This window comes from Muntiacus reevesi, chromosome 1, assembly GCF_963930625.1.
Source record: "Muntiacus reevesi chromosome 1, mMunRee1.1, whole genome shotgun sequence".
NCBI classification, from domain to species: Eukaryota; Metazoa; Chordata; class Mammalia; order Artiodactyla; family Cervidae; genus Muntiacus; species Muntiacus reevesi.
The window spans coordinates 126,987,617-127,001,554 of NC_089249.1; the positions used below are offsets into that span (position 1 = coordinate 126,987,617).

The window sequence follows — 13,938 nt, forward strand, 5'->3', positions numbered from 1 at the left end:
AGACTAGCAATGGAAAAAGCATGAGACTTAAAACTCAACATTCAAAAAATAAAGATCAAGGCATTCAGTCCCATCACTTCATGGCAAATAGATGGGGAAAGGATGGAAACAGTGAGACTTTATTTTCTTGGGTTCCAAAATCACTGCAGATGGTGACTGCAGCCATGAAATTAAAAGACGCTTGCTCCTTGGAAGAAAAGTAATGACAAACCTAAACAGCATGTTAAAAAGTAGAGACATCACTTTGCCCATAAAGGTCCGTATAGTCAAAGTTATGGTTTTTCCAGTAGCCATGTACGAATGTGAGAGCCGAACAATAAAAAAGAACTGATGGCTTCAGAACTGTGGTGCTGGAGAAGACTCGGGAGTCCCTTGGACAGTAAGGAGATCAAACCAGTCAATCGTAAAGGATATAATCCTGAATACTCATTGGAAAGACTGATGCCGAAGCTCCAATACTTTGGCCACCTGCTGAGAAGAGCTGACTCATTGGAAAAGACCCTGATGTTGGAAAGATTCCAGGCAGAAGGGGATGACAGAGGATGAGATGGTTAGATGGCATCACCAACTCAATAGACATGAGTTTGAGCAAACTCCTTAAGATGGTGACCCACAGGGAAGCCTGGCGTGCTGCAGGCCAAGGGGTCGCAAAGAGTCAAACATGACTGAGAGACTAAACAAAAACTTTTGAGAACTGATTCATTAAACAAAGTTTATAATATAAACTAATATAAAGTAAATACCAAACAAAGTTGGTAAAGTTCATTTTACCTCATTCTTTGTTACCTAAGCGGAAAAAATGGAGGCAGAGAGGGAAATACAATCACTGTAACAGACTCCTAAAGCATTGTAATGTGTCTGAAACTATTACTAATGAGTCTAAACTACTACTACTATTGCAGTAAAATACGTGTGACGATATGCTCCAAAAGGAAATTATCTGGTAACCTAAGATAACAGAAAATACATAAGAATAACCACCTAGTCCCCAGATGACAATAAATTACATTTGAGTTCTCACAGGTTTGGGACACTTTTTAAGAAGCCACAAAGAATTTTTGTCAAGAAATGGATGCTGTTCATAACTATAAGGACCTCAATAAAACTGGCCATGGTTACATACGATATTAGGTTACTAAGTCCGGCAAAAGCTACATTTTAGGAACAATCACATTTCTAAAAATTAAAGAAATGAGCAACCATGTCGTCACAGCCTCATCCAAAATATTTACATAAAACCTTTGTGAAATAAACTCTAGAACTAAAGGCCTCCAGCCTGGATTCACCCCGCTTGTGATAAAACTCCAAACTGACCATCTAGAAGTAAAATACAGGGACACTTTACTACCCTGAAAATCAGGCCGCATTCCCGCTAGGCCGGGCGGACGTTTTCGGCAGCATCACCTCGCGGCGGCCGGGGCGCGCTCTCTCCCAGGCGCACTCCCGGCCGCAGCGCTCTCGAGACACTGTTGCGCCGCCGTTGCGCCTGTCGACGTCACCTGCTTCCCCAAGGATACAACAGAATGACCCTCGGTGAAAAAATCCACCCACTCTACTCCCTGAGGCGGTGGTCAATAAGACACTACTCCTTTCCTCCAGGCTTTCAAAAATTAAACCTAACCGCAGTCGCCCCACGAGTCTTTACCCACCACCCAAGTAGGAAAACCGTACCACCTTAGCCCAAAGATGCACAAAGAGGCGGTGCCAAAGTAAACCCCATTCTCGCGAAATATAAAGACAATTCTCGCGATGTCTACTCGCCTGTCTTTTTCTAGCCTCTCTCCCCCAGGCTAGCGCGTTGCCTCAAAACATCGCGAGATTTTCTTCTCTCAGTCTCCGCCCCTTTACGGCACGATGGTCGCACAAGAATGCGATACAGGCTTGACGGCCGCCATTTTCTTTCTTTCTTAGCAGTTGGCTGAGAGGTCACTGGGAAGAATCGGTAGCGGCAACTGTAGTGTAGGCATGGCAGACTATTCAACAGTGCCTCCACCCTCCTCTGGCTCAGCCGGTGGCGGAGGCGGCGGCGGTGGTGGTGGAGGAGTTAACGATGCTTTCAAAGATGCACTGCAGAGAGCCCGGCAGGTAAGTCAGGACCGCGCGGCGGGATCCCGACAGCTCACGGTAATTGGCCGCTGGCTGAGTAGGCCGCTACTTCTCGCGCGTTAGGAAGAGGAAAGAAGTGCCCTTCCGGCCTCTGAAATGTGAGAAGACTCACCTTTCTCCACGTTGGTAATACTGATTAGAAGCTGGAATTCGGGTTTTGTGTTCTTAGTCTGTGAGCCACTTTGAACCCCAACGCATGCTCTGCGAAGATGGCTTTAGGTTATTTTCCAGCTTTTGCGGTACTCGCGCTTTTTTCCCCAAGGAGTTAGCATTTCCTTTTCTTCTGAGTGAACATCCACCTCCATGGGATAAAGCGCGCGTAGTTTTACACAATAGCATGGAAGCTTCTAGTAATGAGTTTGGGAAAGGACTAGGGTCCGTCTGTAGGAGCCATAGTAAGGGATGGGACCTGTCATTAAAGCAGTCCTTAGAGCTTCCAGCCCATTCGAACTCTCCCGCAGCTAATCTTTCGGTATCATTCACTTTCACACATTCAAGGAAGAGAATTACGGTAGCACTAGTATCCCGGGCTGGAATCCCTCCTCACGGCGGGATTTACGCGTGTTCTATGGCTCCTTCCCTCTTCTCAAAATGGCTTCAGGTCCTCATACCCGAAGTTTCAATTTGAATCTGCCTCTCAGTTCAGAGTCGTAAACTGACCAGGACTCTTTGTATTACGTAGGTGCGTACATTTGCCCTGAAGGCACTTTCCCAAACGGGAGCTGTTAAAAAAAAGAAGTACCGTTGTACTCTAGGATTTAATTTGAACTTTACCTTCATGTAGTTTTCATGTAATTTTCAAATGTATGATGTCGGTATGAACTTGTGTCTAAAGCAAAAGTAAGAATTTTTGTGACACGATGCGTATTAGATGCTAGACATTTTTGGAATACAGTGTTAAGCTAATGGTAATCAGAAATCAATTTTGTGGTGTGTTTTGATAACATTAGGAGTTCACTTCGTTAACTTACTTTTTTTAACTCCTAGTTGGATTAAAGGATCTTTTGACTCAAAATCCATAAAATCTGCAGTGATGTAGCATATCGCTCATATTTTTATAATGTGAACACATTATAAATAAAAATGTACCTGTACTTGTTTATAATCAGAAATTTTCCAAGTAGTCAGCAGGGGGGTACCATTAACACTAATTACTCGATTTGTTTGCCTAATTTTTATTTACTATTTCTGATCGTGTTTGAAATAGTGACTGAGACGTTAATATAATCACAGCAACCCTGTTAGAGGGGTTTTTAGAGAAGACTCAACAAGAATTAATTTATTCAAGCAGCGCATTGAATCAATTTGTTCCGTACACTATACTTCCATACTGGAGACTTTTTTAAATGTGTTAATTGGATTTTTTTGCTTTCTAGGAAGCCATGATAGAGTCATGGAACCAAATGCAAAAGAGTAGTAGTATCTGATTAATGCTTTCAAAGCGTAGACAAGATTTAGGCACTGTTAATTCGTCCGTTTGTTCTGTAAACATTTATAGAGTTCTGCTGTGAATCAGGTACTGTACACATCACAAGGGAGTGGGGTACCCTACGGCCAAAGGACTGATATTTTAAGCAAGGCATTAAAGAATGAGAGTTTGACCAGTGGATAAAGAAGCAGCATTCACTAAGGTATGGGGGTTTGGGGGAAGATGAGAACCTGAGAGTGAAGTCATTGGAGGATAGGGTTGGGTGGGTAAGGAGGGTGGAAAATGAGGTAAGAAAAAGTGCAGATGGATACAGCTTCTGAAGACAATCTTCTTACCAAGTTAGAATGCTTTTTTAATATAGAAATTGTCCTCAAACTATGGATTTCTTGTCCTGCAATAGCGTTTACAAGTGTCTTTGCTGTGATTTGCTTATTTCTTCAGAATTGATCTTAAATCTCATATTCTCAATTTGAGCATTTGAGTTTAATTGCCCCTTCTCATTGTATCTGAGAATGCTTCCATATATATATTGGTTGTAGCTGCTTGTCTGATTACTCAGGTGGAGTATAGGGAAAGGAGTTTGGGCTGAAGGAACAAGTTAGGTTAATAGTTGAACTCCTTTTTTCCTTATTTGTATTAAATGGATTCTGAATTGTATTTCCAAAATCTCCATCTAACCTTAAGTTTCTTTTCTTTGTCCAGAGTATTATGCTATGTTCTTTGGAAGGAAGAGGTATAAGAACAGCTTATTGCCTTCAAAGAGCTACATGCTGGTGGGAAATCTATTGGCATTTCAGCTGAACAGTTCTTTGTTATGCAGGAAAGCAGAACAAATAATTAGGGTCCCTGGACCCTATCTAGTTAAAGCTCGTAGCCTTCACTCCAGCTGATTGTTGCCATCTGGCAGTGGAGCCCAGTCTTTTTTCCAGAGAATTCTAATAACTTTTTTTTAAATGTGAAGTTTTCAGATTTTATAATACTCTCTGAGCTAAATCTAACACAAGGGCACCAAATTGCTTCTCTAGGGTTTCCAACGGTATAGTTTAGAAATTATATTTGGCTATTTCAAGTTTATCTGTAGAGGGTGATGTTGAAATTCTTTGACTAGATATTTAGTGATCACACTGATAATAAGTTCTATCCCTGAAACATTAGAAAATTAATATATATCTACTTTTTTCGGCTTAAAGTTATATGAAGATAGACGTAAATCTGAGACTGAGTAGTAGATTGCGGTTAAGCAAGATTATCAACCCTCATCACTTCCCCCCTAAAGAACTATTAAATTAGTTGTTAGATACTCAATTCTTTAAACCTCTTCCTTGATAATTGTGAAAGTAATTCAGACTACTATGTTTGAATAAAAAGAAAAATTTATAAAATAGAACTCTTAACTTTTTACTTGCCATTATTCTCTTCAGTGAAAACTAGCATTTGAGAGTTTTGTTTTGGGGGCTTTTTTTAGTAACATGTTTTGAGATAGGATAGCAAAACTTGATTGTAATAATAAAGACTTAGGACTATAGAGAGGGGACAATATTAATGAAATGGTGGCCTGGTAATATTTCTAACCTCTTCACATTTCTGGTGCATGGAAACAATCCATTAGGACCTTTCCCATAGTAGGTACTCAATATTTGTTAAATTGAATTAACATATCTTTAATGAATTAGTGATGAAATTTTGTTTTGAAAATAATTGCATTCTTTCAAAATGTATGACCTTTAATTCCTACAATTATCCTACAAGGTAAGTGGAGAAACTATCTCTTTTGTACACAGAAGATGAATGAGGCACAAAATGCTTAAGGAAATTTGGCAAGGACACAAAGCAGTAAAACCAGAATTACCACTGACCCCAAATCACGGTTGGACCCCAAAGCCTAAGGAAGTATGTAGACTGAAACTTAGGAGATAGTCATTTTGGGCATTTAGGTAATTACTTCTAAAAGTCAGCCTTTTGTGTGTTGTTGTTTGTGGTTTTATTGTTTTAATCTTGAAATTCAGGTGGTATGACTGAATCTCTTAAATTTTCTTTCAACTCCAAAATTCTTGGATTCTAGGAATAATCAATGAAGAAAGGTGGAAAATGCTAAAACAATGAAAATACAAAAGTTATTTACCCTTTTGAGAAGTAAGGAGAGTCCAAATAGAACACTCGTATTTTTATTGTAAATTAAAATCAAAGAAGTCGCCTATACTTGGTTCTACTGGTCTCATAAGAAATTTGTATAGCTAGAGGTTGAAGTTTAAGGATTACTATTTCTCTTAAATTAATCCTGTGAAGTAACCTAGCAAATGTATGCTTAACTGATCGAATAGTAAGTGGTATTTTTACTAAAAACTCTTCACTGACATTTTGAGTGAAGGGGGCTTCCCAGGTGGCACTAGTGGTAAAGAACCCGCCTGCCAATGCAGGCGATGTGGGTTTGATCCCTGGGTCAGGAAGATCCCCTGGAGAAGGAAATGGCATCCCACTTCAGTATTCTTGCCTGGGAAATCCCATGGACAGGGGAGCCTGGTGGGCTACAGTCCATGGGGTTGCAACTTCACACAAAAAATGTTTTTGTGTTGGTTTGGAATTTTTGAGATGGTGTTAACTGGTTCTTCTGAGTGAACTTAATGATCAGTTTTCATTTGGATATTTTTAGAACTATTCAATAAATAGGAAGGTATCCAATTAAGTATCCTTTTTCTATGCAGAAGTTCCTTGGAGTTCAAGGAGTGCTGCTTTGCAAACTCAGAGTATTTATAAAAGCTAATTGCAGAAGGTATTGCCAGCCTAAACTATTTCCTTCATTTATATTGTTGTTTCTCAGACCTGGAATAGTTCCCTTATAAATCAGTGCCCAGCACCTTAGTTCCTTTGCAACAATTCAGATGCTCATTGCTTTAAAACTGAAGTGGAAAGGCAGTTTTCAGGTGTGATGAGGAAAATTTTCAAAAAAATAATATTAATTAGATCAAATATACAAATAAGCTTTTGAGAAAGTAAAAGATGATTAAGGTAGTAGGTTAGAGTGACCAAAGCTATAGCATCAAGAAATATCTCTTTATCAAACATTTTTAGATTTAATCCTAATATGCTTTGTAGTGGGTGTTTGCATTTACAGGTGAGACAAAGGAAAATCTGGGAACCCTAGGAAATATATTTGGTATATGGGATCAGGATTTATGTGATACATTTTGAATTCATGTTGTTAAATACACTTAATCCTTCACAGTTTTCTAATTACAGTGAAGCTTGAGGCACTTGATTTAGTTCCACATCAAGATCTCTCTTTGGAAGAATTCCAGTTATCAAAAGTTTCACTTTTTTAACTTTTATCATGGAAAATTTCAAACATAACTCAGGATTCAAAGAATAGCATCAGTGCATCACCCATCTTTGGTGACTACCCCTTCAGTAATTTCAGTGGAACTCTAGAAATTGGAACTTCACCATTGACTTACTATGCCTCTTGAGATGTTTTTCAGTTGTAAAATAATTATCTTATAAGCACTCTATCTCATAGAATTGTTGTGATTCAGTGACAAAATGAGTATAAAACATTTATTACAGTGTAGAGTTTGGTTTGTTGGCTCTCAGCAATTTTACTTCCATTTCCTTTTTCATAGAAAAATGCCATAAATATCCCCTAGTTTTGCCTCACTTGTGAGGCTGGTACTTCTTAAATGACGTTTGCCCCAGGACATGGTTCTATAATAGACTTAGATGTACAACTTCCCAGGTTTCCCCCACACCTCCAACGTATCCTTAGGAAAAGATTGTCTAGAAGAAGTATTATGCAAGTTACATATTTTAACTCAACATACCTAAAATATTGCCATTTTAATGTATTCCGTATAAAAATTGGGGGGATGCGTTACATTCTTTTTATTTGTTCCACAGTTTCACTACTTAGTGTGTCTCTTACAATTGAAGTACATCTCAGTTTGGACTAGACATATCAAGTACTCACTGACCAGATGTGACTAGCGTTTTATACCATGTTAGGCAGCATAGCCTTAGCATCTCATAAGCTATTCACAGCTGTTCTCTCTGTGCCAACACATGGTCATGGAGAAGATACAATTAGGAGTCAGACTTTCCTCAAAGTTCGTTAGTCAGTCTTCTAAAGATTTCTAATTGATTACTTTTGTTTTTATAGAGCTATATGAGAAACTTTCAGATGATGATTATTTAACTTTCTGAAGTTACTAATGATAGTAATAAATTGAATTAATTTGTCTATCAGGTTAATTTTCCTACGTGATAGATATTTAGCATATGTGAGGAAATTTAGTAATGAATAGTTAAAGCTATGATGCTATCCTTGATGGTGTTGTGTTTTTGTTTTTTAAGATTGCAGCAAAAATTGGAGGTGATGCTGGTACGTCACTGAATTCAAATGACTATGGTTATGGGGGACAAAAAAGACCTTTGGAAGATGGAGGTAAGTTATAGCCATAAATATTTTAAATTGTTTTACAGTGTCTAGTTGAAGTGATTTTCATTGTTTTTTAAGTGTTCTTTTTTTGAAACGTTGCTTTTATTATAAGGTTCCTAAAATTATAAGGGTTATATTGGCCTCAGAAGGAGAGGGGGTAAAAAGAGACCTAAACAAGGTAGGTAAAATTTGAGTTAACCAGCCAGTTTTGTATTAGTAGAAGACATCATTTTTCCTTTTTTAGGATTGTGCCAGATTGATAGTTTGCACAGACAACTTGTTAATATACTGAAGTAAAAGTCTAGGAAACATTTCACTGGTTTTTCTCATCATACATGAATTAATCTGAGATGCTATATTCTCATTACTTTGTTATTTTAGATTTCACTTTAAAGGTTGAAGTTGCTATATAGATTGCTACTTTCGTGTGTTGCAGGTTATACCATCGTTACCTTTTTGTTTGCTTTAGTACCTTGTTTTGTGTTTCAGGTTTAACTTAAAATGTGGCTTAAAACAGTAGATATACAGTGCTTTGTATTTTTTAAAAAAACATAATTGTTGAAGCTTCTGAACTTAGAAGTCTGCACGTATTTTTTATTTTAGATTTGATGTATGAATTTTGATACATTTTCTTTTTGCTCTTTTATTCTTTTTTAAAGGAGGATTCTGAATGAGCTTATAGAATGTATTTGTAGCTTTTGATCAGGAGTACTTGGTTTCCTTTTATTTAAGTGTCTTTCACATTTATAGTGAGGTTTTAATATACAAAAAAAAATGAGCTAATGATGCTTCAGATGTTGTATGTAATGTATTCTTTTTATTTTATGTGTAGATGGCTCTTGGACAAGTCCGAGCAGTACAACACACTGGGAGGGAATGCCCTCTCCTTTTAAAGGCAGGAATTTTTATTTATTACCTGTGTTCAGTATGTAAACGTGAAATAAACCAGTGGATTCTTAAATGGACACAAATATTTCTTGGATTATGTGTCTGAATTTTTGCTGCACAACATTCTGATGTTTAATCATTTAAGTTTGAAGGGGGGAGGAGAATGTAGTACTTTGAGCTGTAGGTTGCCTATTCTAAGGAATGCATTGTATTCATGTGTGTAAAGGATGTAGATAAAGATGAAGTCATGTAGTTGTTGAGTTTCTGCTGAAGTTTATGCTGTTTATGCTGTGAAATGTTTGGTTAGGAACAGTAGAACAGTTTAGCTTGAGATTGCCTTGTAATGTGATTTTTTTTTTTTTTAACTTATTTTGCATAGCTTTGTGTTCATTGTCAGGTACACTCAGCTTTTGATATGTCAAAATTTCACATTTTGATAGGTTCTTTTCCTTCCAATCTTCATTTCCTACAGTGGGAAGCATCATTAGACTTTAGCATGTGATGTTTACTAACTAATGGACTAAATACTTTCTTGTATCATTCTAAAGTGATTGACATACGTTAAGGTCAGTGATTTGATTCAGTAAAAAGAATTTTCTTTTAATGTCTGTGCATCTTTTAAACATGAAGAGCATGAAAGAAGTGTAGTTTTCTTTGTTTCGATTCCTAAGTGTTTGGGCTGAGTTTTGGTGGTTTTGGTTGAAATGATAAACCATACCCTCAGCTATTTCAATAAATGTTTATATTGGTGTTCTTGATTGGGTATGGGGGAGCTGAGTCTTATATTATATTATTGGCAAAAAATTAAAAGACTCTTTAATTTTGCAGATCAGCCAGATGCTAAGAAAGTTGCTCCTCAAAATGACTGTAAGTATTTATTTTAAATTTGGTTAAAAACTGGATTTTAATAACAGGATTTTGTTCCTGTGTTTTGTGGTATCTTTGAAGTTATTTGAAGGCCATAAATTTTCTTTTTGAATGAATTTATTTGTAAAACTATACCTTCTATCTTTATAATATTCCAGTTCTGTTATGGCAGTGTGTATATTATAAGATTTGGTTGCTAAATCATTTTATGTATTCAATTTGTTTTATAACTCCCACTTTTTAGTTGATGGATAGTTGTTATATTTTCCATTATGGTCTATCATTGGATATTGAATATAGTTCCCTGTACTGTACAGTAAGAACATGTTGCTTATCCATATATATGTATAGTTTGTATCTGCTAACCTCTACCTCTCACTCCATCCCTCCACCAACAGCCCTCCCTCCACCAATCACAAGTCTGTTCTCTGCCCATGAGTCTATTTCTATTTCTTGGATAGATTGATTTGTGTCATGTTTTAGATTCCACATATAAGTGATATCATGTGGTATTTGTCTTTCTCTTTCTGACTTCACTTAGTATGGTAATATTTAGTTGCATCCATGTTCCTGTGAATGCAAATATTTCATTCTTTTTTATGGCTAATAGTATTTTACTCTGTATATATACCTTATCTCCCTTTATCCATTCTTCTGTCAACAGACATTTAGATTATTTCCATGTCTTGGCTATTGTGAATCCTGCTGCTGTGAGCATAAGTGTTACAGTTCCATTTCTTAATTGTTGCTTAACAACACTTGAAAAAGGACATTTTTTAATGCTATTGCTAATAATGTCTGCCCTTTCGCTGAGTTTCTTGCCAGCTCTGTTGATTTAAGTATTTTGCATAAAATTTTATTCTTTTCAAAATGTTGTCTTATGTCAGGGGAAGATTGTAGAATTGCTTTAAATGATTATATTGTTAAACATCTGTCAATTTAAATAAAATAATTTTTATTTCATTTAATTTTTTGGCAGCTTTTGGAACACAGTTACCACCGATGCATCAGCAGCAAAGGTATAGTAAAATAAAAGCTTTTCAAAGAGTATTTTGCAAGTTTTAGTTGAATTCAATGTGAAATGTAACCAAGTTAGTATGTAGTGAATATACATGTCTGTGTGTGTGTGAATCCTTTCCCTTGACTCAAATAGGTAATAGTGAATGATCAGTTTTCTTTTTGAGTGAAATACATTTATACTTTGGAAGGATGGGTGGAATTAGCCACCCTTTGGAAAAACTAAAGAGGATTAAAATAACTTAAAATGATACTTCTGAACTGCACCCCATCTGCTTTTTTAGCTACATAGGCCTCATATTTTTACTTTTGAGTATTTTAAGTGTTTGCCTACAAACTTAGTTTAAGCTTGTAGAAGCTGTTAGATTTCTATGTTTATTTTTATTTGTAAACAGATTACATTTCTTCAAAGAAAAATGTTAGTTTCTGTCATTTCTTAGCAGGTCTGTAATGACAGAAGAATACAAAGTTCCAGATGGAATGGTTGGATTTAGTAAGTAATCTAATTTTTTTTAAACTTTGAAAAGACATAATCAAAATATGCTTTAAAACCTTTCAGCAAATAATTTTCTTTTTTCTTACTAGTAATTGGCAGAGGAGGTGAACAGATCTCACGCATACAACAGGAATCTGGATGTAAAATACAGATAGCTCCTGGTAATGTTATTCTCTTGCTGTAATTTTCAAAGTCACAAGAAAACTAGCATTTTTAAAGTTGTTAGTGAAAATGATGCTGTTACTCTTTTCTTGGCCTAAGATTTTTGTTTCTTTTTACTTGTAGACAGTGGTGGCCTTCCAGAAAGGTCTTGTATGTTAACTGGGACACCCGAGTCTGTCCAGTAAGTATGAAAATCATGTTCTAGTTCTTCCTTCCTGAAGGATATTGTCCCTGCAATTGAACCAACTTTTCTTCTGCATTATTACTTTTCCCCTTATCTAGAAAATTTCTAAAAGCACATAAACATGCTTTAAAAATCCCTCTATCTGAACATAAAATCATCTTTGAACCCCACATTTCTATTTTTCAGGTCTCTTTTACCAAAAAACTTAAAAGGTGGTCACTGCTTGAATCTTCAGACTTGATTTCTTTCCCTAAATTCCAGATGTATATATTCTGTTGCTTCCTCAGTATACTCTCCACTTGGATGTCTTTTAGACATCTCAAAGTTTAGCTTGTTAAAAACAGAATCATTGTTTTTCCAGTCCATATGTTTTCTTTTACTTGTCTAATTCATCTCATTTCATTGTGTGACAACTATTCTAATACTTTGATCTTTCTTTTAGGACTCATTTATCCATAAGCAACTCTTGGTCATTTTACCTTTCATAATTTATTTAGAATTCAGTCTCTTCTCGCCACCTCCCATGTCATCTTATTTCTGGCACCATTTGCCTGTGTTACTGCAAGGTGTTTCCGTTTTTTGTTTTGTTTTGTTTTTTTAGCTTTGTCCAATTATAGTACAGCCACACTGATCCTTTTAAAATGTGAGTCAGTTCATATACTACTTTGTTCAAAACCCTCTAATTCTTTCCCATTTACAGTAGAAGTCAGTGTCTTTATTATGGCTCAGGTTCCCTGCCACCTTTCTCACTGCATGTTTTGCCATTCTCCCAGCCCACTCTGTTCTAGTAGTCTCTTTTCTGTTTAGCCTCTTCTCTGTTTTTTCAGGACACCAAGAATGTTTCTCATTTGAATCCTTTTGTTCTTCTCCCTGGGATGTTTTTCCCCCAGATGTTTTCATAGTCACTCCTGTACTTCAGGTCTTGGCTTAAATGTCTCCGTATCAGTAAAGTTTTTGTTTATTTTTATTTATTTACTTTTTGATCACTACTATGCGGCTGCCCAGATCTTAGTTGCTTGACCAGAGATTGGACTCATGCCCCACTGCAGTGGAAGTGCAGAGTCCTAGCTACTAGACTGCCAGGGAATTCCTCATTCATCTATTTTACATGAAATAGCATCCCTTCACACACACATACAATCTGTCCTTCTTATCTTGCTTTAATATTCTTTATTGCACTTAACAAATGAGTTATTTAACCTTCTGTTTTTACTTATTTATTAAAGTTAAGCCACATCAGCAAATACCTTGACTATTTCAGTGCTGTAACCCCAACCTAGAATAGTACCTGGCATATATAGTTGACCTATTTAAATTATTTGTTGAATGAACAAATAAATTTTAACATTAGTAACCAAAGTAAAGTTTTAAAAATAAATGCATCATTTAATTTTCAGATGAATGAGCTTTATTCTGAGATAACTTTAGAAGTAGGGTATGTCTTCTTGGAAGTTTCATACTGTTCTTAAAAATATTGAAGATTATATACCTGGAAACTTTATTGCATGGTTTCAGTTTTTGATATTGATATTTCCTTTGAATTTTTAAAATTTACTTTTAGGCCACCTAAATCTGAATTGGGATGGATGAAATACCTGATTATTTTGTATTGACTATTAATTTGTTAACAGATCAGCAAAACGGTTACTGGACCAGATTGTTGAAAAAGGAAGACCAGCCCCTGGCTTCCATCATGGTGATGGGCCAGGAAATGCAGTTCAAGAAATCATGATTCCAGCTAGCAAAGCAGGATTAGTTATTGGAAAGGGGGGAGAGACTATTAAACAACTTCAGGTATTATTGTGTAAAATGATTACTTTCTATTTTGAAGCCTGTTTCCTCCTTCTCCCCTTTTGTTAATCCATCTAATTTCTATGATTAACAGGAACGGGCTGGAGTTAAAATGGTTATGATCCAAGATGGACCTCAGAATACTGGTGCTGACAAACCTCTTAGGATTACAGGAGACCCATACAAAGTTCAAGTAAACTTAAGTTTATATTTTACAGAGAGGGGTTTGGGGTGGATGGCAGCGGGCAAAACATACGTGAATAATTACAATGTTTTGAGACACGCTTCCTAAATTGGGTAATTTTTTTTCTACTTCAGCAAGCCAAGGAGATGGTGTTAGAGTTAATTCGTGATCAAGGTGGTTTCAGAGAAGTTCGAAATGAGTATGGGTCAAGAATAGGAGGAAATGAAGGAATAGATGTAAGTAAAAATACCAGTTCAGAAATGGTTGAATGCTAGTCCATGAAGGAAGTAGGATTTTTCCTGCTTTGTCTTCCATAGCCTTCTCTAATATTGTATTGTACCAACACCACCCACCAACTTTTCTACTTAGAATGCAGTGTATTTTG

At 36.4% G+C, this 13,938-nt stretch overlaps 1 protein-coding gene across 19 annotated transcripts in view; it reads left to right on the plus strand.

The window, feature by feature from the left end:
* The first annotated feature begins 1,858 nt into the window (after positions 1-1,858).
* The window catches only part of FUBP1 (far upstream element binding protein 1), a 33,498-nt gene continuing 21,418 nt past the window's right edge, over positions 1,859-13,938 (plus strand). For 6 of the 19 annotated variants that reach the window (XR_010659715.1, XR_010659716.1, XM_065910504.1 and 3 more), the window contains exons 1-11: positions 1,860-2,085; positions 7,880-7,970; positions 8,797-8,859; positions 9,681-9,719; positions 10,699-10,738; positions 11,177-11,229; positions 11,322-11,393; positions 11,518-11,575; positions 13,210-13,372; positions 13,464-13,562; positions 13,688-13,789. Coding sequence is in view for 16 of the 19 variants with exons in the window: in XM_065910504.1 (XP_065766576.1) it covers positions 1,966-2,085; positions 7,880-7,970; positions 8,797-8,859; positions 9,681-9,719; positions 10,699-10,738; positions 11,177-11,229; positions 11,322-11,393; positions 11,518-11,575; positions 13,210-13,372; positions 13,464-13,562; positions 13,688-13,789 (900 nt within the window). In the remaining 3 variants the exon portion in view is untranslated. Of the gene's footprint in view, positions 2,086-7,879; positions 7,971-8,796; positions 8,860-9,680; positions 9,720-10,698; positions 10,739-11,176; positions 11,230-11,321; positions 11,394-11,517; positions 11,576-13,209; positions 13,373-13,463; positions 13,563-13,687; positions 13,790-13,938 lie in introns of all 19 variants that reach the window. The other 13 variants (XR_010659711.1, XM_065910475.1, XM_065910543.1 and 10 more) reach the window with 10 other exon arrangements.